General features: G+C 42.1%; 2 protein-coding genes across 3 annotated transcripts; one reads left to right on the forward strand and one right to left on the reverse strand.

Moving 5' to 3' along the window:
* Positions 1-327: 327 nt before the first annotated feature.
* Positions 328-15,437, reverse strand: plekho2 (pleckstrin homology domain containing, family O member 2). The gene is made up of 7 exons (XM_079289356.1): positions 15,107-15,437; positions 7,406-7,555; positions 6,979-7,101; positions 5,406-5,510; positions 5,188-5,286; positions 3,982-4,269; positions 328-3,879 (listed from the first exon to the last, which is right to left on the reverse strand). Exons 1-7 carry the CDS (start codon positions 15,113-15,115, stop codon positions 2,467-2,469), a joined length of 2,187 nt encoding a protein of 728 aa, XP_079145482.1. The 5' UTR covers positions 15,116-15,437; the 3' UTR covers positions 328-2,466.
* A 2,680-nt stretch (positions 15,438-18,117) lies between these two features.
* rwdd3 (RWD domain containing 3) lies at positions 18,118-21,530 on the forward strand. 2 transcript variants are annotated; one of them, XM_079282190.1, is made up of 5 exons: positions 18,118-18,314; positions 18,838-19,070; positions 19,146-19,373; positions 20,677-20,795; positions 20,942-21,530. In XM_079282190.1, exons 1-5 carry the CDS (start codon positions 18,230-18,232, stop codon positions 21,054-21,056), a joined length of 780 nt encoding a protein of 259 aa, XP_079138316.1. In that variant the 5' UTR covers positions 18,118-18,229; the 3' UTR covers positions 21,057-21,530. The 2 variants fall into 2 exon arrangements, with proteins under 2 accessions (XP_079138316.1, XP_079138317.1); XM_079282191.1 differs by having other exon boundaries at positions 19,149-19,373.
* The last annotated feature ends 4,984 nt before the right edge of the window (positions 21,531-26,514 follow it).

The following is a 26,514-nucleotide window of genomic DNA, read 5'->3' on the forward strand; positions in this document are numbered from 1 at the left end:
ACGCATAGAAGAGCAGCGAATCCTCACATTTGCGAAGCTACCACCATCACACATGTTGTTATTGGAAGATTACTGTTTAAACAAAACAAACAATTCATTGATTGTTCAGATTTGTTGAAAATGCTCTGCCAATTTTACTGATGAAGTATTGTTTTAGCATTACATAAATAACAATTTAAGTGGACAGACTAAAATCATCTTGGCCGTTTTCAGCAAGGTTTGAAAACAGATCTTTCTGAAGGGAATTAATAGGCCACAAAGTAAATCAGAATAGATGTAACACTTTCTTCGACACAAAACATAAACAGATAGTTTCACTTTGTTTATTTGGGCAATAGCAAATTGTATCAAACAAGTACAATATGTCAGGTTAGAACATATTCTTGCATTTTCTAAAAGGCTTGACATATTTGAAATAGTCTTAAACACTATCGTCACATCTTTTTAATAACAAATAATTGGAGACAGAAATAGGGACACAAGTGAAATTAAACTGTAAGAGGGGTTGGTTGGAGCTGAGAGGGCTGCTACAAGCTTTGTTCAGTGTTATGTACAATATCAGTATCAAAACAGTATCATTAGTAACACAACTGGAATCAGTTTGGATTACCAGCACTTTATTTTGCTTTAATCACATGATTAGTCTGAAAATATTTATTTCAGAGAACTCCTGAGCTAGGTTGGTACATCTTTCCTCATCGACAATGAACAGCACATGCTGTAATAAAAGCATTAAGTATGTACAATATTAATTCCCTCATAAACTGCCAGCATAAACATGGTATCTGAAAATAGGAAAAAAAAGCCTATTCAATTCACAAAGAAGAGTAAACTATTAAAACAATTGTGTAATTTGGTATTAACACTTTTTAGTACTTTTTTGTTGTTGCATGTTCTCAATGTATTGACAGTGCTGCTTTGTCATTGTATTATTAATTCTCTAATTAACTTTCAAGTACTTGTTCTCAAAAATGACTGATATTTCATATTAAAAACAAAAAATGATATATATACAGTAGAGCGTAAAGCATTACCTTCAGCTGCAGAGTTAAACTATAGAAATAATTGCACTAAGTTAATAATGAGCAGTTATATGAACAGTTGCGTGTGCTGCATAACCATAAAAAATGAGTCATGCTGCCCAAGTTTCAGTCAATAGCATGCTGCAAGAATGAGTCCTAATCTCCACAAGTTGATCGATGTCTCGTTTAAAGCTGGAGTGAGGAACTTTAGTCTGCCCCCTCTGGTAGGGAGAGAAATTACACAAACACCGTTGACGCTGCTTATGACTTGGCTATGCCAGTGAGGTTTCCGCATCTTACCCGCCCCCAGGAGTGTTTGTCCTCTACGTTGATTGCTTTCTCTCTTTTTTTTACTTTGATGTTGAGATGAATTGAAAAATGCCATTTTAACAATAAATGCAAAACAATTACAAGAAAATCAATTTCTTCATATTTTTATGTCAAAATCCACTCAGCTTTTCCTCCTGTAAAACAAAAGCTGAGTGTGCTTACGTAAGCTAGTACCAACCGAACTCAATATCATGACATCCATCCATCAATCAATCTGCAAATTTTAGCGACAGAGGTTTTGTGCGGAGCCACAGTCCTCTGTAGCTCTATATCGTGCTACATTTTAAGCAAGCCCACTTTTTAGTGGTCCAATCAGACGCGAGGATTTAATTTAAATCCCTCTTCTAACTGTTCAAATCTGTTCCCGTTTCAGTTGGGAATACGTCACAGTGCAGAAGCTAAAGACACTCTAACTTCCGTTTCACTGGGACATAAATCCTTCTTCTCAACGCCAAGTTTCTTTTTTATCTGAAACATCCACTCCAGAAACTTGTCTTGGACGCTTGTTACAATTATCCGCCATAGTTTCCGCCATAGTCCTAGCTGCTCCTCTGTCGCCATATGCTCTTTCCCCCTTTCTGTGTTAACTCATTTGGCAAGGGCTCGAATGTCACAGATCAATTTTAACATAACAAGTGAAAAGGCTTTTAGGATGCAGATCCATTAGAGAACAGGACAGAGTCGCTAACGTTAGTCTAAACTCCAGGACCGGCCTCCACACAGTGGGGAAATAGTACATTGTGGATGTGCTCGTTGTGAATAGGGTTTCTTTTAAACCAATAACCACACAAACTAATAGCTGAAAGGCTATTTGAAAGACCTTGGGAGTAACTGTAGGTAGTAAGCCTGTTAGCCAGACACGCTAATGATTGCGGCTTACATTGAGGCGGACAAACACCCTGTTGAATCTATTACTGACATGTTTGGCATGTTTTTAGTTTTGGAAAGGCAATACCGAATATCACTTTTACTTCAGCCTCATGCAAATCATACAGTAACTATGTGGAGAAATCCAAAGCTTGACAGGCTTGCTGTGCCTATCAAAGGTTGTTAAGCTATGACTGGACAATCGCTGTTCAGGAGAGGGGTTAAGCAAATCTGCTGTGACTGACATTCACCAGCTCTTCCTGTAGCTCGAGTTGTTTGCAATTTTCAGTTTATTGACTTCTCTCAGGACATGGTCGGCCTTCTTCAGCTTCTCCATGGCCTTGGCCAGCAGATCCTCTGTCTTGCCATCCCCGTCACCTCCCCCCTGCGACTGGGACACTCTGCTCAGGAGCTCCCTCGTCTTCTCCATCTCCAGCGCCACTTCGGTCTCAAGTTTCATGATGGCGGCACCGGGGGCCCCGTTGCCACCAGCCACAGCTCTGGTATGCTGTCTCGCCTGAACACAGACTGAAGAGTCATCAGACAGCAGATCTGCGATGGAGGCTGACCTGGCCTTGGTTGAGGGCTTGAGGGGCGGAGTGGGCCCTGAGCGCCGACTGGAGAAGACCTTGGGTCTAACCTGAGGCTTGGGTGGAGCCTTCTTCGGCTTTGAGCTAACGGGGATCTGAATGTCATCCTCGCTGGTGTCAAAAACATCCAGACCAGCGTGGATTCCTCTCAACGCGGCCGTAGACGCCACCAGCGTGTCTTCGCTCCCAGAGCCCTCGCTGTCATCATCTGAGTGCTGACCGCTGTCTACAGATTTCTCCTCCATCTTCTTTTTCTTCTCCCCAGGCAAGTGGCAGAGCAGCGGAGTCAGGCTGAGGCTGTCGCTGACCGGGTCATTCAAAGAGACGACTACTGAGGGGACATCACTCCTGGGTGTCTCAGCCAGTTCTGCTTGAGGAGAACTGGCTGAGGTATCTGAGGCTGTTGGCAGTAACGCAATAGGGTCCTGTCCCTCATTAATCTGCGTTACAGTTGCGTTATCGCCTGTATTTTGTGTGTCAGGCTCAACAGGTTTCTCAGGCCTTTTCTTGAGGATTAGAAGAGGACTGATGCTCTTCCCGAGTGTCTCTGTGGGTACTTGTGGCTCATTGTCGGATGCTTTGCTTATGTCACTACCTGTAGTCTCCTCCGATTCCTCTTCAGAAACCTGTCCTTCTGCGCCGGGACTCTCAGGTTCATCATCTCCGACACTAGGTGGAGCTTCTTTAGATGTCGACTTGTCTGCCTCATGTGCTTCCGCAGCTGTTCCTGCTGCCTCCTCTTGACCGCCTTCTTCCTTCACCAACTTTTCGTCAGTCGTGCCTCGAACCTTTTGGTCTGGCTCCACAGCAGAATTGGATGGTTTCTTCTCTTTCAATGGAAGGGTTGGAGGGTGGGAGTTTGGCCTGGACTGTGAGGTCTCTGCAAGGTTGCTTAGGGAGCCGCTGGAGCTGGGTTTGTTGGGAGGGGTTAGCGGTGGACCTGTCTTTTTCTTGGCATCGGGACTCTTTTCAGACATCTTCTCAGCTTTGACCTCTTCTTCTGTGGCGTCATCAACAGGTGAAGCACACGGCTTGGCTTCTTTAGATGGAGGCATTGGCGGCTTCAGGACCTTAAGAACATGTAAACCTTTTTTTAGAGACCATTTTATGCAAACAGAACGACATACTCAAATATTTCTGCACTGTATGATAAGGGTTGTATCGCATTATACCTTCTTCTCATCCTTGTCAGGTTCATCCTCAGGTGTTGAACTGCGTTTTGCCTCTTTGGTAGGAGGCATGGGAGGTTTGATGACCTTTTTCTGGGGACTGACCTCTGGCTCAATCTGAGCCTCCTCCTCAGCAGATTCACTGGCATTGGACGGAGGAGTTGGGGCTTTGATTGCCTCTTTGGGGGTTTCAGTGCCATCAACACTGGAATGATGGGTCCCATTAGGCATTATGGCATCCTCAAGATCGAGATCCAAACGCAGGATACCATCAGACGACACATCAGCTACCTGCAGGGCAAGAAAAGATATCACGTCGACGTTTAATTAAATCCAAAGCCAATATACCATAAATTCTCAAATAAAAGCTGTTATACAAACATAAGTGCTGGTTGCTAATGAAAGCAAAAGGTGAAAAAAGGCCAGAGGAGTCATGTCATATTCACCAGTCTGCTGCATTTGAGTTTCTCTTTTTAACAGAAATACTGTTTTCATTCACAAATTCACTTCTACGTCTTTGTTTTATTTCAGCGTAAAGCTGCTGTCATTGAAACTCAGCTCAGACATTTCATAATGAAAGTCTACCAGAAAGGGAAGGGATTATGAACGCTCGAAAATCTGTACAAGTGATTTAATTAGTGATTAACAACAACATTTCTGTTAAAAAGCAATGGAAATAATGATGTGGATCATCCAGAATTGATCAAGACAACTGGTAAACATAAAGTGCGGAGTTTGTATTAACAGCAGAAGGTCGTTTTTCTAAAATGTTGTAACATATACGTAATATATATTTAGTAATAATAAATATAGTATTTTAAATATACTTAATTCACAACAGTCACTGTAATTAATATTAGGATTAAACGAGTCTTGAAATTTGGAACCAAAAATATTATACTTCATGTGAGCTATGAAAATATCAATTCCACATGAAATCACCAACGGGAACAATTTAGTTCAGATGACGCTCTTATCCAGAGCTTCTTACACACATTCACACCTACTGAGTGTGTTTGAACCGACAATGAACCCTATCATGAGAAGAACAACAAGCTCAACACAGTTGAAATTCAAATCTAGACTCATTCACTGTAGCGACAGAGCCAACCACACAGTGTCCTGTTACACGCACACACACACATGAAAGGATTCTCACATTCACACACACACACCCACACACACACACACACACACACACACACAAACCTCTTTCATGTGTATCCTGGTCGGTGGCCGCCGGTTACGGTTCCCTTTGGGCCTCGTTCGGGTAACATGCTCTAAATTAATGCTTTCATCAACCGTCACCTGTGAAAACAGAACGCTTATTGATTTGTGTTTTCACCGAATCCATTTGAGCTTTTATGAGCTCAGCGTGTATAAAAACTCAGTGAGGATGTCGTTGACTGAAATTTCGAGACGCTTACCTCATCGAAGACTTTGTTCTTTGCTCGATTGATGCCATCAATCAGAGCTTTAATCCAGGCATCCTTCCCCTCTGCAGTCTGAGCTTGGAATTTCACATCATGGACCTGTCAGTCACATAAAGACATGACTCGTGTCAGCTGTACAGAATCGTCATTTCAAAATAAGGTTGATAAACTAAAGTAAAACTAACGCTGGCTGCTGCGCTGCTTTAAGTAAATCTTTTTGGCACCATTCAGCCATTTAGAGCCAGAGCTGAGGAGGGTTACCCCGGAGAAACCAAGTGGCAGCCAAGTAGCTGTTCACATCCTGGTCGGGCCCTCTCACTTCATTCACCCCGAACGACCACAATAGACTACAAACTACCGACCGATTCAGGAGTTTAACAAATAGAGTGTTGTTGTCAAATGTGGAATGATGGTATTTCAACTCGCAAAACAATCTTTTGTAACGACGTTTCCCTTCTTTTTTTTTTTACTTCGCCTTTATTCAGAAAATTGCAGTGACAATGGATATCAAAACATTTGGTTTAGTCTCAGCTATAATACGGCTGGAAAGAATAGAAGAAATAGTAGCTCCATTGCTCAACTAAGGGTCAGAAACTCCACGGGTTGCCTTTAATGTCTCGTCTTTACCAAGGTTATTGGAATCTTATTTTTATCATCACATAACATTTAAAGAATTGTACTACTATGAGCAAAAAAAAACCCATTATAGATTATAGAGCCACAGCCATACATTGTGGATATTTCAAATGAGTAAATGCAGCAGTATGTCCAGAGCGGTATGATACTGGTGTCTGACTCACTCCTCAGCCTGGTCACTGCATACGGACTGGGGGGGGAAAGTGCCATGTTTTTGTGTCAAACTGACTAATAGGGACTGCAGCTGGCACCATCAATGTACATCCACTAAAAGTGCTAGTTGCCACTGAAAGCCTCTGGTTGTCATTATAAGTGTCTGACAATATTACGGAAAGAGTCTCGCTCATGGACGAGGCTCATTCTGAAATCTCAAGAGGTGACGTATTGCCGAAAGACAACGGTGGAAAACACTACATCCGTGGTGGGAAACCGCGAGTGCTGCTGAGCAGCTTGTTGCGTTGGAGTAACATCACAGTAAACATAGTTTAGTGGTATTTAACAGATAAAAAAGAAACAATTGTTAATGTGCATTTCCGAATTGCGGCAACACTTTGTGCAACTTTGTTAATAGCTAAAGTTTTCAGTGCTAACAAAAGTGTGGTAGGCAAGAACAATCATTTAGTCTGTGGTAGATCTAAAGTATCAACTGATTCATGATTGATTACAAAATATCGATATAGATTCACTTCCCCTTTTTAGCTGCTGATATTCTTTATAATAAACATGGCCTACATCTACTTTATATCATTAAGGATTTACTCCGTTTATCGTCTGTTGCATGCGAGAAAGTTGTCTGAAAGAATCCAAGGTGACACGCAGCGAGTACCTGACATACAAATGGTCATTTCGTGGGTGAAGTATTCCTTTTAACCAGATGGCGGGATCTCATTTTATCTCTTACTATTCTCCCCCAAAGCATCTCCCAGCTCACCTTGTTTCCAGGCTTGGGTGACCGAATCAGTATCAGCCTGTGCTTCTTCTTGAAGGGGCTCCTTAATTCATGACACTTATCATAGTTTTCCAGGTCAACCCTTTCTAAGCAGTTCTGCAGGTCCTGCAAAACAAGATTATGGGCAAATTTCTTATTCCAGTTACAGGATAAAGATGACAAGATTTTAGCTTTTTGTTAATATCAACAATTTCAGTAAAGAGAGAACCCAACAACCTTCTAACGAGGACTGCATTGTCTTTGTAGCCACAGTATTCTGAACAGTTATGTGACTGAGAGCTGTCTGTGATTTTATGAAAGCAGGATAGAGTTCCAACAGTTACATGATTCAGTTCAGGAATATGGTGCATAATGGTGAAAGTGCTGCATTAGTTGGAAGAAACAACTTGCAGCAGAAATGGCAGCGTACCTCATTTTCATACACCACAATCTCTGTCTTCTCCACATGGACGTAGCGGTCCTTATAGCTTGTGAAGAGCCTGGCGGGGGCCTTCTTCACCCAGCCAGCCTTACCCAGGAACTTTGGCTCTTTACTCTGGGCTGGGTCCTCTTTTGCACCCTGCAATGATAAGAGGAAGGAAATCACTCTCAGAGCACACACCACAGCACGAGCAGAGTGCAGACGGTTATCACTTTCAGTTTTTCATTGTTACTAATGGCATTATACAGTATACCTGTACTAGAAAAGTATGGAATGCCATTTTATTCAATATCAAATAAATAAATATAGATGCCGATGAAATTAACTGTGACATAAATCCTGAAATATATAGATCAGCCGATAAATATATCAATAAATGTTGTATAGATATGTAAATGAGCCAACTTAGTTTAAGTAAATAAAACGTTTTTTTAAATTCAATTTTATTTCATAATTTCACGATTATGAAGCGGATGTTTTACACCGCCGGTGTGTTTGCTCTTTATGCTGACAGCAGCAAATGTGTGTGACATCGTACTCTAAATTACTCACCAGATGACACCAGCTTATAGTATTTAATGACTTCTTCCTGTTTTGACACTCATGTGTTTATGAGTTTTTTATCTGATTTCCGCTAAAAAATATATATATCATTTATTTTCTATCAAAATTATACAACTTCCAGATCTAAGACATGGTGATGTTCCTTTAAGTTTAAGAGGAAATGTGGCTGTGTGATGACTTTGAGTTCAGATCAAAGTTGTGCAGCCAGTGAGAAAACCCCCCAGTTCTGCTTACAATGTGTTATTGCAGAACTAGTTTGGTTCACTTCTTATCAGACTTTTTTCATTTCTGCCCTCTTTTCCTGAAAACACGCAGCGCCTCTGACACACCTCGCCTCTTTGGACGTTGTCCACTTTGTGCTTTCCTCTGCACATTAGCTTCCCACGTGTTTTGTCCCATCGCTATTTGCCCACAGATAGGTAGTAAGCGATGGTAGTCTGGCATCTGTTTACAAAGCGGCCAAAACAAGGGCAGTGTCAGGGCATAAAAAATGAAGAGCATGACAGCAGCAGATGCTATGTATACAGCGGAAAACACACTCACTAGAGAGCGATAGATAATGAAACTGTGAGCAAATTATAAGGGACCTGAAACATTTAACATTCATAACGAAAGTGGCACAGAGTGCTGCTGTATTCAACTAGTGCATGCTGCATATACTTAGAAAACAATGGCAGTGTGTTTTGGGTATGAAATAAGATGCAAAAAATATAAGTATAAAAAAAAAATAAAAAAAACTCCCAATCTTACAAAAGATTGTTGCTGTTTTTTACAGAATAGAATGTTGATAATATTCCCAGGTGAATGTAGCCACCATTGTAGTCTATTGTAACTGCTGGTGAATCCAAGAAGACTACACTGTAGCTGCCAACCTCCGTGAAAGATGGACTCGTGTCAGCATATCGATTCATGGAGGAAGCGCTTTGTCGACCCAGATGCTCCTTTTTTTTCATTCACAGCCTTTGTTTCTGTTGGAGGCGCTTCCACAGGATATCATTTTTTTTTTGTGGTGGGGGGGGGGGAGTGGGGGGGGGGATTAGGTGGAAGGTCATCAAACTGTTTTTCCACTTTCACTGTAACTGTGAGTGTGTGTCTCAATGTGGTAAACAGCAGTGCAGCTGCTGCAAAGAAAGGAGTGCCAGGCGCGGAGCAAAGACAGAGAGCCCGAAGGGAAAAAATAAAAATGTAAAGAAGCTACTTTGCAGAACCACTTCGAGTGACAAAATAGAGTGACAGAGTGCGATGAGGAAACGCTCGCCGCGTAAAAACGACAAAGCAGCCTCGCTGTGCAAGTGCAGGAAAGCAGCGTTGGGGCACAGAGGGGCCTTGGCATGCCTCGGACACGGGTCAATGTGGTGACAAAAACCGACGGGGCTATATGGAACACTTCAGTACAGCATTGCACTGACCAGACCCTTTACATCAGAGCAGCAGCAGAAGGTTTCCATTACTCAGGGCTCAGCTGACTGTTATAGCTCCGCACTGCGATATTACACATAGTAGGTTATGGGTCTCCACTTTTGGACTAACACAGGAAGTCTGTTCTGCTCTGAAACCAAAACCTTTATCTCAAAAAACTTTGTGCGATCTATTAGCCGTCCTATCTGCGGTGTGGTCAACACCGAAACGTCCAAAAAAACGCCATCTTGCATCGTGCAGATTAAAAGTAATACAAAGAAGTTATGAAGTTACAATATGCTGAAGCTACGGCACAAGCTGGGTCTTAAAAGAGGAAGAGAGAGCAGGGTTTTTTGTAGAATAGGCACACCTTAGCACACATGTGTTTCTGATGAAGTTTTAGGTCAGGGAGCATCTGGCACTCATTGATTTTCACGCTGACCTGCCCAGCATGAAGTCACCACAAGCCTCACTGGAGCTCACACTTTACCCCCACTAACCCCTCACAACTCGGGCCTTGGGGAAGACAGCGGGGCTGGACGAATACGTTGTTTTGCTTGTATGATGAACCCGTTATCATGCTTAAATGAAACCTGCCAATCAGTGAGGTCACCGCTTCTGCCCTGACGAAAGCTGCACAAAAATAAAGGCTGGAAAAGCCGAAAAGAAAAAACAATCAAGTTATTATTCAGTATTTCTGACTTGGAAATGGTCAGATAGAAAAATGCCTGACTCCCCTGTGAAGATACACCTCCTGTTTGGTGACGTTACTGCCAGTGTTGTCACAGCCAAACGTACTGCAGTAAATGACGGGATTGTTTCCACGTGTAACTGCTGGGTTGATCGTCCTGTCCACACCCTACAATAATAACTTACTCGTTGCTCAGTGTTGCATTGGGATTCGAGCCAATCACTGTACACAATGTATGCATTCTAACATGCTATATATCGAAACTCTCCTGCTTACTTATTTAGTGTAAAGCTGTGACAGTAAGGCCTCTGTTCTACATATCACACCACAGACCACAGTTCAAACAGCTCTGATGTGCTTGCTAACAATACGACAAATGCACTGACACACTGTTCTTTATTTTACTGTTGCATCACTGTCAGTGAGGAAATCCTTACAAATAACCATTAAAAAGACGCCAATGCTTCTACTGGTATTTTCTATTTGACTAAATCCAAAATAGTACTGAATTGACTTACTGATACAAACCAGACTACAATCCTTGGACTCATCTTGACTTGAAAAAGAGGTCAATGTGTTTCACACTATAGGCCCAATCAGTACTGTCATTTGATGGTGGTGCAAGAATGTTTTCACAGTTTGATTACTGAGGCAGGGAGGATATCTATTTCTATAATGCAGTCACGGCCAAGCGTGAACTTTTATGCACACGTAGCACCCACGGTCTTCCTTTCACACGACCTGTCACCTCTGAACACGATTGGCTTCACAAAAACTTATTATAAACTTATTCTGAACTGACAAATGTAAATAATGAGAGAATAATAATAAATAATTTTATTTCCGTACTAACCATGGCATCACGACCATGACTCACTTCCTGTTTCATGCCTCTAGCACCAAATATGGTGATGGCTGGACCAACTTTGTTTTCACACAAAATAAAGAAGTAAATGTCAGCCATCCATAAATATTAGTGTAAATTGACCAGACTTAAGGAAGCATGATGTTAGTCGCGGCATCAGCTGTTTTGTTCATGCTTCACAGTCGCAGGCTCAATCACCAGTTGTGTAGCGATCAGCTGATGGGCCATGTCCAATCACATCCATGCAGTTGTGCAGCGCGGCTACTGCGGCCAGACACTCCACCATCCCAACCATCCACGTCATGTGTTGTATTTATCCTGTTGTTCATTTAACCAAGCTTTCATGCGTGAGTTTATTAAGGCGGTATTAATCCTCCCAGCGTAATTCTTTGACAGCTCCCTCATACAACGGGGCCTAATCTGCCAAATGTAACTGTATACCCATTTTCCAAAAATGGTCACTTCCTCCACAACTGTCTCTGACCGAGTCTTGGTTTTGTCTTCTTCACTGTTCAGTCCCGTTTTTGAAATGTCATATTAGCGGAAGTAATCAACACAAAAGCTCAAGATGGTGTAATTGTTTCCATTACAGCTGTAGCGGATTTTTGAAAATGTTTCAGACCAAAATACGGCACCATAGTTGAAAAACATACGATTCTAACATCGTCACTTTGGGCTCTAAGAAGGTGTGATGGCCGCTTTTACACTACTTCTCCACATTTTAAAGAGGATTTATGAATCTATTCCTCAAGAAACCAACCGACAGATTGCTCAACAGCAACAACAGTTGTCAGTTGCAGCCCTCATGATGTTTCTCAACAGCACAATCTTTAACATCTGCTCTGTGGTGCACATCCTTTGGAGCTCAGTGATTTTGGATGTTTCTGCTGAAACACACTGAGGAGTCGTGTACACAGGCTTCTTATAACACCTTGGCCCAGGACTACAGATGAATTATAGTCTTTCTAATCCTGGCATTCTCCTAAAATAGACGAGACTAAAGTAAGAATGTTTCAACCAAAGTGTCATGCCCATCCCAGCTGTGAAAATGCTGAAACTGTCAGCTGACATTGTCTATGTAACAAAGAGCAGGACTTTTACTTCCAGAACCTTGAAATCAGTCGTCCCACTTTGCAACTCTGTATACGCAGATGGACAGAGACATGTCCTGATATTATGAAGAATAGAGTGAGAAATATGGAGAAGCATCAATGTAGCAAACAACAGCATTACTTCACCATTTCCTTTCAATCCGAAATTAACCCCTTGTGCAACAAATAAAAAAAGTCGTCCAAAAGAACATTTCACTCCTCTTTTCATCTTTTGAGGACTTTTTTTTGTCACACAAATTCGACAACACACACATGCATTCAATGTTGAGGACTTTCTCTTTTCACAAAGGCACTTTCCCAGAAATTGTCAGCAGCGCCCCAGTGACACGACACGACACACACACACACACACACACACACACACACACACACACACACACACACACACACACATCCATTGTGCAGCAGAGGCCTGGATAGCAGGATGATCATGAGAGAGGGTTAATTGTTTTCTGCCTGACACATAATGTGGCAGTCTGTTTCCTCTTTGCTGAATGAGTCGGGCAGACACGTCACACCATGCACTCTAGGTCAGAGGGATGGAGATAAACGGATGACTCACAGAGCCGAGACAAACGATCCATCATGGAAGGGTTTTCGCGAGTGAAAGATAGAGAACATAAGGAAGAATGTGAGGTAGAGAGGAGGAAAACGGGAAATGACAAATACAAAAATCGAAAGAAAGAGATTAGAGCCAAACAGCTGTCAGTGGGGAAGCCAGCCAAGTAGTGGGTGTTGGTCATACTGACAATCTTTTACAGTCATGAACACCAAGCAGTTTCAGTTCAGCTGTAGATATTAGAGTACAATATCCAAACAACAAAGTTGAAAAATATAAACTTTATATCTATATATTTATGTCACAGCATGCAGTTCAGACTGGAGCACGTCGTACTTCTGTATAACCTGGAAACACTGATACAGGCTTCTTTTAACAAGCCGCTGACTGTTAGCCTCTCATTCCTTTACACTGCCGTCCTACGAACTACCTGTGTGTACCCTAACAATCATTGCACCAATCAAATTTCCTCAGCTGGAACTCAACATTTTTTACAATTTATTAACATTTCAATTTGAACGTCAGTGTGAAAGGCCGACAACTGCAAGATACATCGAGCCTCGCAGACTTCCATCAGCAGTGTTGAATGCTGACGTACTCTTGCATGTTCTACTGGATCCTTTTCAGGCAGTTTAAGTCCCATTCGACCTCGCCCATCTGCACTTTGGGAATCTCCAGCCGCACTGGACGTCTTATTATCACATCACAAAATGTCCATATATTGAGTCGGTTAAGGATTTAAGTAAATTCATGAATCTCTTATTCACATACGGTATATTGCCATATAACGCACCGACATTTTTCATAATGGCATTCCTTCGTGTGCAAAGTAACTTTCAGTGTTTCAAAGGCTAAAAAGACGTCCCACTTCAGCTTGTTGCTGGGTTACATTACAATGTTATAATGAAGATGTTTGCATGTGTTCATTTGATCTGAGGGGCTGACAGACGATGCTGGTTGAAAAAGGAACTCGAGTCCCACCACCGTCCGCTGCACAAGAATATACTGAGACTCCAATTCTGGCACAAAGCCATCCACAAAACACATACTGAACTGATCAATACAAAATAACAAAAGGTTATGAAAGATGCAACCTTTTCAATCGTCATCAATCAGACCTCACCACCATGACAGTGTAATGTGTATACCTGGCTGAAAGTATTTAAACACAAGCTCTATTTGCAGCTTAAGAGCTTGTAGCCTGAATATGACTTCAACATTTCATTTTGATGGAGTCACAGTCATAATTGTCTCACTGTGTTCATTAGTCGTTGCCCACACACAGCATAAAGGGAGAATGTATTCTTGCGTGCAGTTTAAATGTGGGTTGTAGCTGTTTCGTGGTTCGCTTTCATAGTCTGGCCTGGAGAGGGATTCGTATTGACAAGTAAAAGAAGAAAGTAAAGCTGCATTTAATTATCAGATCATGGGCGGTGAAGAACAGGCAGCTTTATGTGAGGGTTTTTTGATCAATGCTACAATCAAAGGCGTGCACAAAAAAGGTTTGCAACAAGTTCCCTGCATACTGTAGGTACACATAGTAGGCTATGTCTCCACTTCCTTTTTTTCTGTCAGGTTGGCTTCCTCAAACTGCAGTTAATCAATAGCTACATCAAAGTAGCTTATGTCTGAAGTATGTCGGCTATGTTTTTAGGATCAAATGCATTCGTTCTACTTGGATAGACCACAAATCAAACGGCAAAATCTCGTTATGATCTGTTTTGTGACGAGTGCTAGTTAACACCGGTTATCTTATTGGCAACTGCAAGCCAAGCCTCCTTCATAAATGTGCCAAATCACAACTTACTTTGTAATTATGAAAACAGGAAAGGTTATTAAGCCTATATTAACTCTTTTACTGACATATCATAGCGGATTCGGCAAAAGGTACAATCTACCAAGTCAATTTAATTTGGGAAATAACTATGCAATAATGATGCAACCCAATAATACATGTTGAAATGCATTTCGCATACATATTAAATGAAAGTTGTAATAATGCCGAATGTACCAATGCACACATCTGACTAAGAGGTCCATATTTCTGCTTTTATGGTCATATGTTGACACCCACACGTTGGGTCGCATTCAAATGCAACAATTCGCTTCCGTTTCTCGTGGCCTCTGACCAAAGTTGATGAAAAAGATTGACAGGTGGGCAGGTGCTCTCGTGCCAAATACTGTTGACTTAGTTGACCGCAGCGGACAGTTTGGTACCACTAACAAATCCCAAACTAACTTATTTATTTAATTAGTAATACTAATCACGGAAATAGCGTTTCCAAATTGACACCTAGTCTATTCTATGGGCCCTATCTGTTTTCTAATAACTTGGTCGCGCCCTTGCAAAGTAGTATTGTCTAACATCACACACTGAATGCATACTAAGTGTTCACTTTCACTGTAAATGTCTGAAAAACTACAGCTCTACATTGCAAAGACGGTATAAAGTGCATGAAAAAGCGAAGCAGCACACAGGGCGGACTGCAGTGATACTCACATCTTCCATGATAAGGACCAAAATCCGTTATGTGAGCGTTGACTAGCCCGAAAAAGAATCCCTCGAAGTCGCCCTTTATCCTCGCCAGAAACTGTTGACTTCTGCCCCGTTGGTCGGCAGCTGACACATTTCCAACAGCAGGCGCAAAAGAAGTGAAGAAAACAAGGAACCGTGCAGTTTATGACACCAAGGGTCGTCTCTCTCTCTCTCTCTTTTTTCCTCTTTTGCTTCAGAGAAGAAAAAAAAAAGTTCGAAGAAAAAAAAGTTTGGTTTCCGGTTGAAGTCCCTTTTACACTTCAAATCGAAAAAGTCTGTCGAGGAGGAGCAACGCGATCAGCACCGTCTGTGCATCACCCGAGACAGGCATCATAATTCAAACTCGAGCACCCGAGACACTGTTGTCTGTTTGGCCGATGCGCTTTGCATCGAGCCGTTTCATTTGTCAGCGCGATGATCAGAGCAGAAACAAAAACAGGCTGCAAAACAACTGCAGCATCATCTGAGATCCATAGAGAGCGGTCCTCCTCATCAGAAAGTTACTCTGGAGAAAACATTTCCGTCATTCACCAGACTTCAGAAAGGGGGGCTTTTTTCAGGAAAGTTATAGATGCTTTAATACTATTTAGTTTTTTTAGCTTCCTTATACGCCTTTTTTTTAGGACATACTGGATGATACACTTTATAGTGGCCTCTCACGTTACTACACTGAACACTTCCTGGTGGGTGTGGCTGTTCCTGGTACAGGTTGGTTTAAAACTTGCCATATAGTCTCAAAGACAAACACTTTTTCGTGATTTTGAGAAGAAGAAAAAAGAATGATTTCCATTTACTCATGCTTATTGGTTATAAACCAATAACTAAAACTGGGTTGCCAGGTTGTGTCCAACCCGTGTGTGTGTGTTTATCTTTTTTATTTGGTTGAATGCATTTATAAATGAGGGTAATCAATTAATAACTGCTTAATACGTTCTTAATGAACATATTTCGCTCCAGATTAAAAGTGGCCATGTGGTCCAATCAGTCAAATGTGCTTTTTGCACAACCTGTCACCGCAAAGTAACCTAAGCCACAGAATCATCTGAGAAGCTGTCATTGTGAACTGTTTGGGCAAGCACTTACAAATAAATATCTGGCAGGTGATGAAATGAACTATTTGTATCAAACTGCGAGTCGCAAGAAGCGAAAGCATCTTTTCCATCGAGTGAAAGCCTTCAGTGCTGTTCTTTGCTCTTCTTTCAATGAAGAAAGACTCCAGTTGTGATATAACTGATGCTATATACACAAATGCATTACTTGAAGCCGGACAAGATGGATTTTTTATGCGATATGTGATCCTGGGATTCACGCGTGATCTCGGGATATTTTCGAGAATCCAGCTGCCTGCAAGATGAAGCCCAAGGGATCTTAAAAATTGTGTATAAAACCCAAATTAATTATTTGTATGAACTGAAGCCATTGGTTACAATTGGGAATTGAAAGAGTGCTACTACTGCTCATCTTACACTGCGCCAAGCGGCAGCAGGCTAAACCACTTGCAGTCACCTACGGACCATGTTGCACCACCGACAACATGCCACAAAGAGGATTCGGTCCTACATCGTGTCTACTGCCCTTTGGCCTTGACATCCAGCTAATGATTGACTGACTGGGGACAGTGAGGCAGGTGGCTGAGCAGTCGGGTTCCCACTATACGCCTCCATCAGTCCACCAGCCTCTGCATCACCAATGCTCCACGGAGTGACTCTGTGACTCCAGGCCACAACGGCCCAAGCGTTGATCTCTTACAACTCCCCTAAATAGCTGAGTAATGCACAAACAGGCTGTGTCAGATCTGAAGTCTGTCACAGCCCATCTGTCAGAGTCAGGGTGGCTGCTACCCAATGGCCGCTGTTCCTCAGCCTCCACTTCATAAGCTTAATGCTCAATTCACATCCCACTGGGCAAAGTCAACTCTGCCCTCCCTCTCCATGTGATTCTCCCGTGGTGAAAATCACTGATAACCCCGTGCAGTCCAAGGTGGCTGTATGGCTTTATCACCAAAGTGTAACGATCACTCGCTGGTCCATGTGTCCACTCCGCCGGAGTCGAGAGATGAAGTAGAGGAGAGGAGCATCATTCTTTTTCTTTATTCCCACATGTCGGTCGCTGCCTTGGCTTCGGAGATGAGAAAGATGCACACTCAACCCCAGATTATTAGCCTCTGTGTCCCTCTCCGTCTGTTGCACAAAAATAGCTGCCATTACATAGACACTGCGATCAAAGAGCATCTTCCCGGTGAAATCAGCTCTCTGCACATTGCTGATTGCAAAACAATCAAGCAATGCCCAGCCCCCACATCATCCCCATATGCCCGCTCTCGGCTATTTCCCCATCGATCTTCAGGGAAAGGTCACGGGAGAGCAAGCACTTCGCCGCCGATCTGACGGAGCTTGAGAGGATCTGCCAGGAAGAATGGGACAAACTTCACACGTCCTGGTGCGCAAAGCTTTTAGAGACTTATCAGAGAAGACTCAAAGCTGTAATTACTGCCAAATGGGCTTTTCTTGGGCTGATTTTGATACATGTTTGCCATCTCAAGCCAAAGTGTGCTCTTTTTACCTTCTTCCTCTGCTACTCAGTGGCTACTGCGACTTCTGATATCAAGGTTTTGTCAAATTGACCAAATGTATGTTTTAATTTGTTTGAATCACTGATGTTGAAGCATATTTTCTAATAATTAGCCACATTTCATGGTTTAATTCACACTTGAGTATACTATTGCAAGTATACTTGTCTTAGACGTTTGGGTACATGTATACATGTCAGTTTGGGAGATATTTTGTGTTTGCTAAGATGAATATAAACTAAGTTACAAACAAAATCAGGAACAGAAGATTTCCGTTTATTTGTGCGCGTGTGTGTGTGTGTGTGTTAAGTGAAAAGTGATATTACAGCGCGCCGATTGTTGTGCGGAACTGATGAACGTTGTATGCGGAACTACCCGGACGACTTTGAGGTGCGGACATGTGCAGCACCATATCCAGTCCTTGCTGAACCCACTGCAGTATGACATTAAATAACACAGGGCGCGGTTTTTTTTTTAAAATGCTGTTGTGGAGAAGACATGACGTCGATTCTTAAATAATGTCTGAAGCTGCTTTTGAGGAAGTTTCCGTTTTATCCTCCATTTACTGCGGAGAAGGAGAGTTCCAGCTCATCCAGCAGTCTGGTGAGTTTACTAACATGTCGCTGCAAACACCGTCGTATCTAACATTTTAAGATGCAACAAACCCAACATGTCAACGTGACTTACGACCGAAAGTCTTTGGCTACGAGACACGCGAAAGTGAGATGTTGCAGCCTCCGTGTTTATGTAGCCAGCTGCAACCAACATTTAGTTAAATCCAAGTTTCCAAGTGACGTTACTGCTTCTATGAACATTACCAAATACATGATAAGAATGAGACAAATGTAATTGTTGTATCGTGAATGATGTCACATTTCCTCAATAAAGCCTTTGCTATTCAGAACTCCTTTAATACCAAATTAAAAAGGACCAAGACTGTTTTCAATCTGAGTCAGCTGTTTCTGAATAACGTTAAGCATTTTAAGTTAGACTTTTAAAATGGCGTTGACAATAACTCATTCCCCTCTCTGACTTGCCATGCAGTTCAATTAAATAATGCGGGTATTCGACTTGGAAACCCCCCCAATGATTGCAGTGCTACCATATCGCTCTGTTTGCCTTCTAGCTCAGGATGGGCTCCTGGTCCAGATCAACAGCACTGTTGGAGGAGAAAGAGGGCTGGACGTGAGGCTGTTGTTCCATCTGCACCCCCGCTACCCTTCCTGCCCCCCCGCCGTCTCCGTCTCCTCCACCGGTCTCTCCAGGACTCAGTGTCACAACATCAGACAGAAGCTGCTCGATCAAGCTGCAGCGTTACCGCCAGAACCAATGGTCCATCAGCTGGTGGAGTGGTTGCAGGTAAATGAGCTCACTGACTTTTATTTGTTTACATTAAAGGTATGATCCACAAGTAATAGTTTGCTCTGTGTTTAGCAGTGTGTGGAGGTGACGGAGAACTGCAGAGGCGGTGAAGAGGAGGAGGGGAGGGAGAGAGAAAAAGAGGAGGAGTGGACGGCGGTACTGTCATTGGACCACATCCGATCTCGAAGTCGCTACACCGGTCTGCTGGAGCGCTGGACCCAGCAGCTGCAGCTCAGTGGGAGGTTACTACTGGGAAGAAGTATACTGGTGATTCTGCAGGGAGCCAGGCCCAATATCAAGGTACCAACGCACATGTTTTAGTCTTAGAAATTGTACTTTGGACACATCTTTACTGCGTTATTGCTGTAACAAGGTAAATAAATATTGGCGAAAAATGAGACTGTGATAACTAGAAGAACAGTGCCCTCACACACGATTAATCTACTGCTTATTTTCTAAATCAGAACGCACCCTGGAGCCCAGGGTGATGTCAACAAAAACGTTATTAAATTTGCTCTATTGTAAAGACAAGGAAGAGCAGCAAATGTTCACATTTGAGAAGCTAAAACAACTGAAGGTTTACATTATTGACTAATCATTGCAGCTCTGACATAAAACACAGTGCAGAGGCCAAAAGAGTTCAGTATGCTGAAGTCAAGACTGTCCTCCCCGCAAAACGAGAGCGTCAGTCTTTTTTTGCAAGTGCCCCAAAACAACATCTGTTTACATTCAAGTGACAGCGCCTTCTAGTGGCCGTAGGAATTATGATTCTCCTGTCTGGAGCGATGGAGGAAGTCATGTGACGGTATTGTTGAGTGCCAAAGGCTGCAGAGGGAGGAGGTGGATGATTTAAAAAGCAGAGAGCGCTGTTCCTTCTCGTTTTCTAACTGAGAGTCAATGTTGGCTTCTTTAAACCATGACCATGATTTACAACAGCCTTATACAGAGCCCAACAGGAAGACACATTGTGGCTAAAATGAATTATTTGTTTTGTTTGTTTAATAATTAACACAAATGAGCAGAATATAGAGACTATTTTATCATTTGTTTATACAGTCAGGGCCATAACTATTTGGACTGTGACACAATTTGTTTAATTTTGCCTCTTTACACAACCCCAATGGATTTTAAACTAATCAGTCAATATGTGGTTGAAGTGTAGACTTTCAGCTTTAATTCAATGGATAAAACAAAAAAATCACAATAACCGTTTAGGAATTACAGCCATTTTTACACAGTCATCCCCATTTTGTCACAGTACTTATGGCCCTGACTGTAGGTGTCTTAAGAAAACAGTGCGTTGAAACCAAGCAGCTCATTTAGGTTCGATTGAAGTTGCTCTGTTCATCTCACTTCTGATTGTTTTTGTTCACAGACATAAGATGTTAATTCAAACATGGCTGCATCTCAACAATGTTGTGAAACAAAAACAATGAAACACAGTGTCTATGGAGCTGCAAATAGCTGTAAATGTTATGCATGTTATAACCCTTATTATATAGAACACTTTAGTTTAACTGCAACGTGAATGAGTGCTGTGTTGTTGTTTTTACCTCTGTGTACCTTTTTAGAGTGTATTCTGACTGTGATCATGTCTATTCAGGAGTTTTGTCGCCTTCTGAGGACGGTGAAGGTGGATGTGGATTCGTCAGGCAAGAAATGCAAAGAGAGGATGATGAAGGTTCTCACTGAAAGCCCTACGTCTTCCCCCGGTGGACATGGGTACGGATCACAGACGTATGGCTCTGATGTGGCAGAGAAATGGAATGAGTCTTTTTGGGCCGCGTAATCCAACGCTGGTCAACGCTGGCATGCCTTCAGCTCTCATCAGTTTTCTCTCTGCGTTTCCTTCCATGTCTTTCCATCAGGCTCCAGGGTTTTGTGGTGACGAACTACGAGTCGCTCCCAGAGCTGACCGCAACCTTCCAGGAAATCAACATGACCGATGTTTACCAGCAGATACGGCCGTCACTAAGAGACTGACGGGCACACAGCCTTTCTCTGTGGAAACAGGTGCACACAGGAAGAGAGGACTGAGTTCCAAATGAAAGCCTCCTCCCGATACCCAACTCCAACGTAACACTGTAACTGTGCTGTAGCATCGGCTCAACAACGGACGCAGAAAAAAAAAATGGTTTCATTATTGCTGATGTGTATTTGGACACATGATTTAATTGTCATTGATGGACTGATTGGTTTGTTTTTAATAGGTCAAGAGATCAGATGCAGACTAGATTAAAGGAGAAGGGGCACATTGATCAGGATCAATCCAAGTCTCTGTGATGATTGAAGGAAATCCATATCGATGGTCATGATGAAATTTATAAGCAAGGGATCTTATATTACGTAAACAAACAAGAGCTCTTTCAACAGCACGGATGAAAGCAATGGCTTTAGCTGTGATACTATTCTGTGGACTGTTTGAGTGGGCTGTAAATAAACTTTGTTTCTTTTTAATTTTTTTTTTTTTCAGTAATTCGAGCAGTAATTTATTGGGGGAGAAAGCACCAGCATTACCCACGCTGTGTGGGACAGGGCAATGAGGTGCCGAGCCAGAATACGGGGCAGGCTTTTGTTAATACAATAAGGAATACGCGGTCACACCCATGCAAACACTTAAAAGGTTTGTTGAGCACAAATGATCAGTTTTACAGGACGGCGTATTAGGGCCATCTGGTAGAGCAGGGTCCTCCTTCAATCGGAGGATCGGCGGTTAAATCCCCGGCTCCGCTAGTCCATGTCGATGTCACCTTGGGCAAGACACTTAACCCCAAGTTGCTCATGAATGAGTATGAATGAGGAGATAGTCCTGATGGGCAGGGGGCACATTGCATGGTAGCCCTAGCCATCGGCGTATGAATGTGTGAATGATGACATGTAGTGTTAAAGCACTTTGAGTGTTCAGAAGACTAGAAAAGTGCCATACAAGTACAGTCCATTTACCATTACATTTCTCGGTAAATAAAAAAAAAAAAATGCAGGGTAGTCAGGTAATATTCCGAGAACTCTGAATGTACAACATTAAAGCAGTACATTTACGATGAAATAATTTGGATATTTTCTGAGATTAAAGTGAGTTTATGAGAGAAAAAAAATTCAGTTTCTTATTTTTTGTTTTATTTTTTAAATAAGCACTGATTCTAAGGTATGCCAGCTGCTGCTGTTCTTTTTCTACAAGGAGCAAATCCATCTGCCCTGACTTCACAAAGAAGCAGCTGTCTGATGTCACAACAATGGAAGTGCACATTGTAAATGGTAAACCATCAACTAAAGGCCAATTTAGTAGACAAGTAAACAAGTAGTCCATATTTTCCTAATTCAATTAAAAAAAATACATTTATCTCTGAACTTTGATCTACCGGTAATATTGGCGTGTGTATATATTGCGACGTCTTCGGGCAGTAGCCACACTGTCAACATTTCTTGCGGAATTTTCTAGTATTCAATTATAATTCATATAAATATGTTCATACAGATATGCTCAAGTGAGCTGATGTTTTCAATTTCCCATTTTATCAGCTAAACATTGTCAATGCCGGCTTGATGTTCATTGTGAGTAGTTTATCCTGCATAATAGTGAGACATCAAAATGGAAATATAACTTTTGCATCTTAGAGCAGCAAATGGAGAAACTCAATCCAAGCTTGTACACTGGTTGCACTATCACCACTAGAGGACACTGTAAGTCCACCTGCTGAACAATCACTTTCTCATGCAGTAGCCTACGACTGAAGACCATTCATTGGTTGAATTGGTCAAGTTGAAGAGACTTTATTCTGAGTTTTAGAATATTTATGAATACATTTTTTTCGAAAAATGTAAAAAAATAAAAAAGTATGGAGTTGGAAGATTTAGTACTTAGCAGCTGTGGTCCACACTGAGCAGCACAGATGTTATACTGCGTGCAGAAAAGGAACAAAACATGTATACATTGCACGCCTGGCAATCCGATAATATTTTGCATAATTCATATTATCTTGCTGTATATCGTGTGTGTGTATGTATCCCTACATAAAGTTCAATTGAAGTTAATTGAAAACGGACAAAGGCTATATTTAACCCATTCATCATAATGGCCATCGGCCCCTGTCTAATCTGAGTGTACCGCAACATTAACTTGGGCCCATTAGTCAACATAGGCAACATACTGTATGTTTACGGTCTGTGCATGTGATTGGCTGAGGGCAGTGTAAGCAGTCACGATGTGTGTGTGAGAGTGTGTGTGTGTGTGTGTGTGTGGCACACAGCTGTCCTTGGAGGCCAAGTCTTCTCCTGGTTCGGCTTCCTTGGAGCTGACACTGGTGTGAATATCCAGAAGATGATGTCACGGCCTCAACAGCGGGCCAGACGGCCGTACAAAGCCAAGCTCAGTTTCCACAGAGACCTCTCAAACATCAAAACAATCTGCTGTCATGCTCTGCACGCGTGGTGGAGGGTGTTTGAGGGTATAATTGGCACCAGGCCACCCTGGCATGTAAACTCACGCCAGAGCCATACAGGGCTGGCTACACTGCTACCACGCAATCGAAAAGATGTATTTATCTGTGATCAAAATCCCATTTGTAATGGCCTCCATCCGAGTTGGCCACTGGGGCGCCCCTCTCCCCGTCTGTCTGTGTCGACACCTCGCCACTCACACCATGTTGGATGTGGGTGCTTTAATATCCCAGTTGGATTAGAACAGCATGTTCCCATGCAGCTGATGTTTCATGCAGCTTTATCTCAGGAGTTTATTTGCTCCACGGGCAGCACCATCAAACTGTTAATTCCCACTTTCTACAATAACAAATTCACTAGAATAGAATATCTGGTCTTTGTTTTTCTTTTTTCAAACCACCGACCATGATAATAGGCTAATGGCTTTTTAAAGTTATTTCGAAGCATCATTTGTAAGAATTTTCTTTTCATCAATCAATTATAGAGACTTCTCCAGCTCCGTCAGCTTGTTGTCGGGTTACTTTACCTGGTGAAAAGTCACACCTGTTCATAACAAAAACATTGCGACTGTTCAATTCCACAGAAACATTAAACTACATTGACATTCGTTTTGGCTGACGTACGTGAATGAAGAGCAAAAGAGGATTTAGTGGTGAATGCAGGTGCGCTTCGATGGCCAGTTTACACTTAAACTCCACCAAAAAGACAAGAGGGACAAGAGGAAGTTGTGAGTGAAAGGTATATTTATTGGAGGTCTATGGAGCTGGTAAATAAATGCCACAGCGAAACTGTACAGCTGACAGTTGTCCGATCTGCCTCATATCTTTTGGTCTATCCCCATCTCCTCTGGCATCCTGAACAACAACAGTCCTCTAGACCTGGCTCGTCCATTACCACTCTGACTCGAATGACTGATTGTAACAATTTACATTTGCCCCGCAGTGACCTCTTTCTATTTCTGACACTGCACAATTATGTTTGCAAGAGACAGATAGTGGTATCAACAAAGCCAGAGGCAGTGATCTCAGTCAGCATCATCTGTAGCCCCATCTAAATCTGCCAGACTAAGCCACAACAGGATTTTGAGAAGCGCTATACATAGAAGAGCATGAGGCAATGGGCATGCAATGGTGAAATCTAATAATTAGTTTCAGGGAAAGGGGTGTACTATGACGTAGTTGGCCAAAATAGGTGGTAAGAAGCGACATTTGGATGTCTATCAAAGTAGCTGAAGAATCTTTCCTTTCCATTGGTCCTATTTTTTAAACAAGATTTTGACTTATGCCAAACAACATAGTTTCTCACGTGTTTCTGTATCGTCATGTATGTGGTACAGCATTAGGAAATCCCTCTCCAGCCATCAGCAGTTGGGTAACATGCGGGGGATTCACTGTCAAACAGAGTCACATGACAGAGTCTCCCGTCCTCTGCAGTGTTTCCAAACCCTGCTGTGCATTGATCTCTCTGTACTCACCCGGTCCAGAGTATTCAGACCATGCTCAGGCAACTGTGTTTTCCAGCCCCCAGAGGACTGGCAACCAGTCACACACAAGGCTCCGCCGCCCAAACTGCAGTGTGTGTGTGTGTGTTTATGGGCTGTGTTTGTTCATAGGAGTCGCTCATGGAATCCATTCTAAAATAACTATCACCGATGGCCATTCTGGGGGGTTGAAGGGCCCTTTCTCATTGTTAAATCTGTCATTTCTTCTCTTAAAGTTTTCCCTTATTTTGAAATGAAATTCTCCAGTTGATCATTAAATTGAGTCACCTACCTGGCAAGACAAGTGGAAAGTGTTGGATTTATAGAGGAACATCATGCAAGGATGGAACAAAATTTAAATAGACAGAGAAGGCTCAAAGGCGTGTGTAACATGAAGCGCGTATGTGGTAACATGAGAGAAAATTCTAGATTGAGATCTTTGAACTTAATTTGGGGGGAACACACTCCAGGAAGCTGTACTTTATAGAGTACTAGTATTAGTACTATTAGTATTATTATTAGTTGTATTATTAGTATTAATTGCAATCAGTTCAAAGAAGATTTGAAGGATTTACAGTTTGCTTACCATGCAAAAAATAAGTTTGAGGTAAAAATGAAACATAACGGTAATTTAAAGGTAAACATTTATTTCTCAATCTTGCAGGTTAATTAACTTTTCTCTTCATTTTGATTAGTTTGATGAGATCAAAAACGCCAACAGGGTTTAAGCAGGGTTTAACCAAACCAACTCATCCTGTGACAAACAAAAATCTAATTAAATTGCTGATCGCTGATTTGTGTGTGTGAGAATGCATGTGTATGTACGTGTGTGTGTGTGTGTGTGTGTGTGTGCATGCTTGTGTAAAGATAAGAACCCATAGCTCGTTGGCAGTCAATGGGATCTGCCTATATAAGGCTGTTCTATTCCTACTGCCTTTCCTCTGGGGAGCCAATGCAATTGTCACTTACTGGACAATGCATGCCAGAGAACTTGGTAGGCTTCAACGTCTTATATTATATTAAAGAAAAATGTGCTTTTATCTTTTTTTTTAATTACATAATTCCAAAGAACAAATGGGGAGGGAAAACATATTTAATTAGAACTCCACACTTTCATGTTTGGAAAGTGACCCTGTGAGACCGGACTGCAGAGAGAATGTACAGCTCATGTCAATGGACTAAAGACATTCAGGTTGACAGACTCATGTGATTCTTTGCTATCGTCTGTACAGCCAGCTATGACCACACAACTGCTCCCTCTCTTCTCTGAGTGCATGTAATCCATTGGACACAAAATAGAAAAAAACCTCACCCTGTTTTTTATATACTCTCCTCCAATTCATGGAACTACCAAAGCCATAAAGACCTTGTATTTGACACGGACGTAATGTGGATGTTTCTTCTTCACAATGATTTTTCTTATTTCTACACAGACCTGTTACGACATGGCTTTTAGCTCGTTTTATATAATGGTCCGTAGACAGGTTTTGGAAAGTGTGCTGTGCTCTTGTGCCTATTTGCAGG

This window comes from Melanostigma gelatinosum, assembly GCF_949748355.1.
Source record: "Melanostigma gelatinosum genome assembly, chromosome: 2".
Lineage (NCBI taxonomy): Eukaryota > Metazoa > Chordata > Actinopteri > Perciformes > Zoarcidae > Melanostigma > Melanostigma gelatinosum.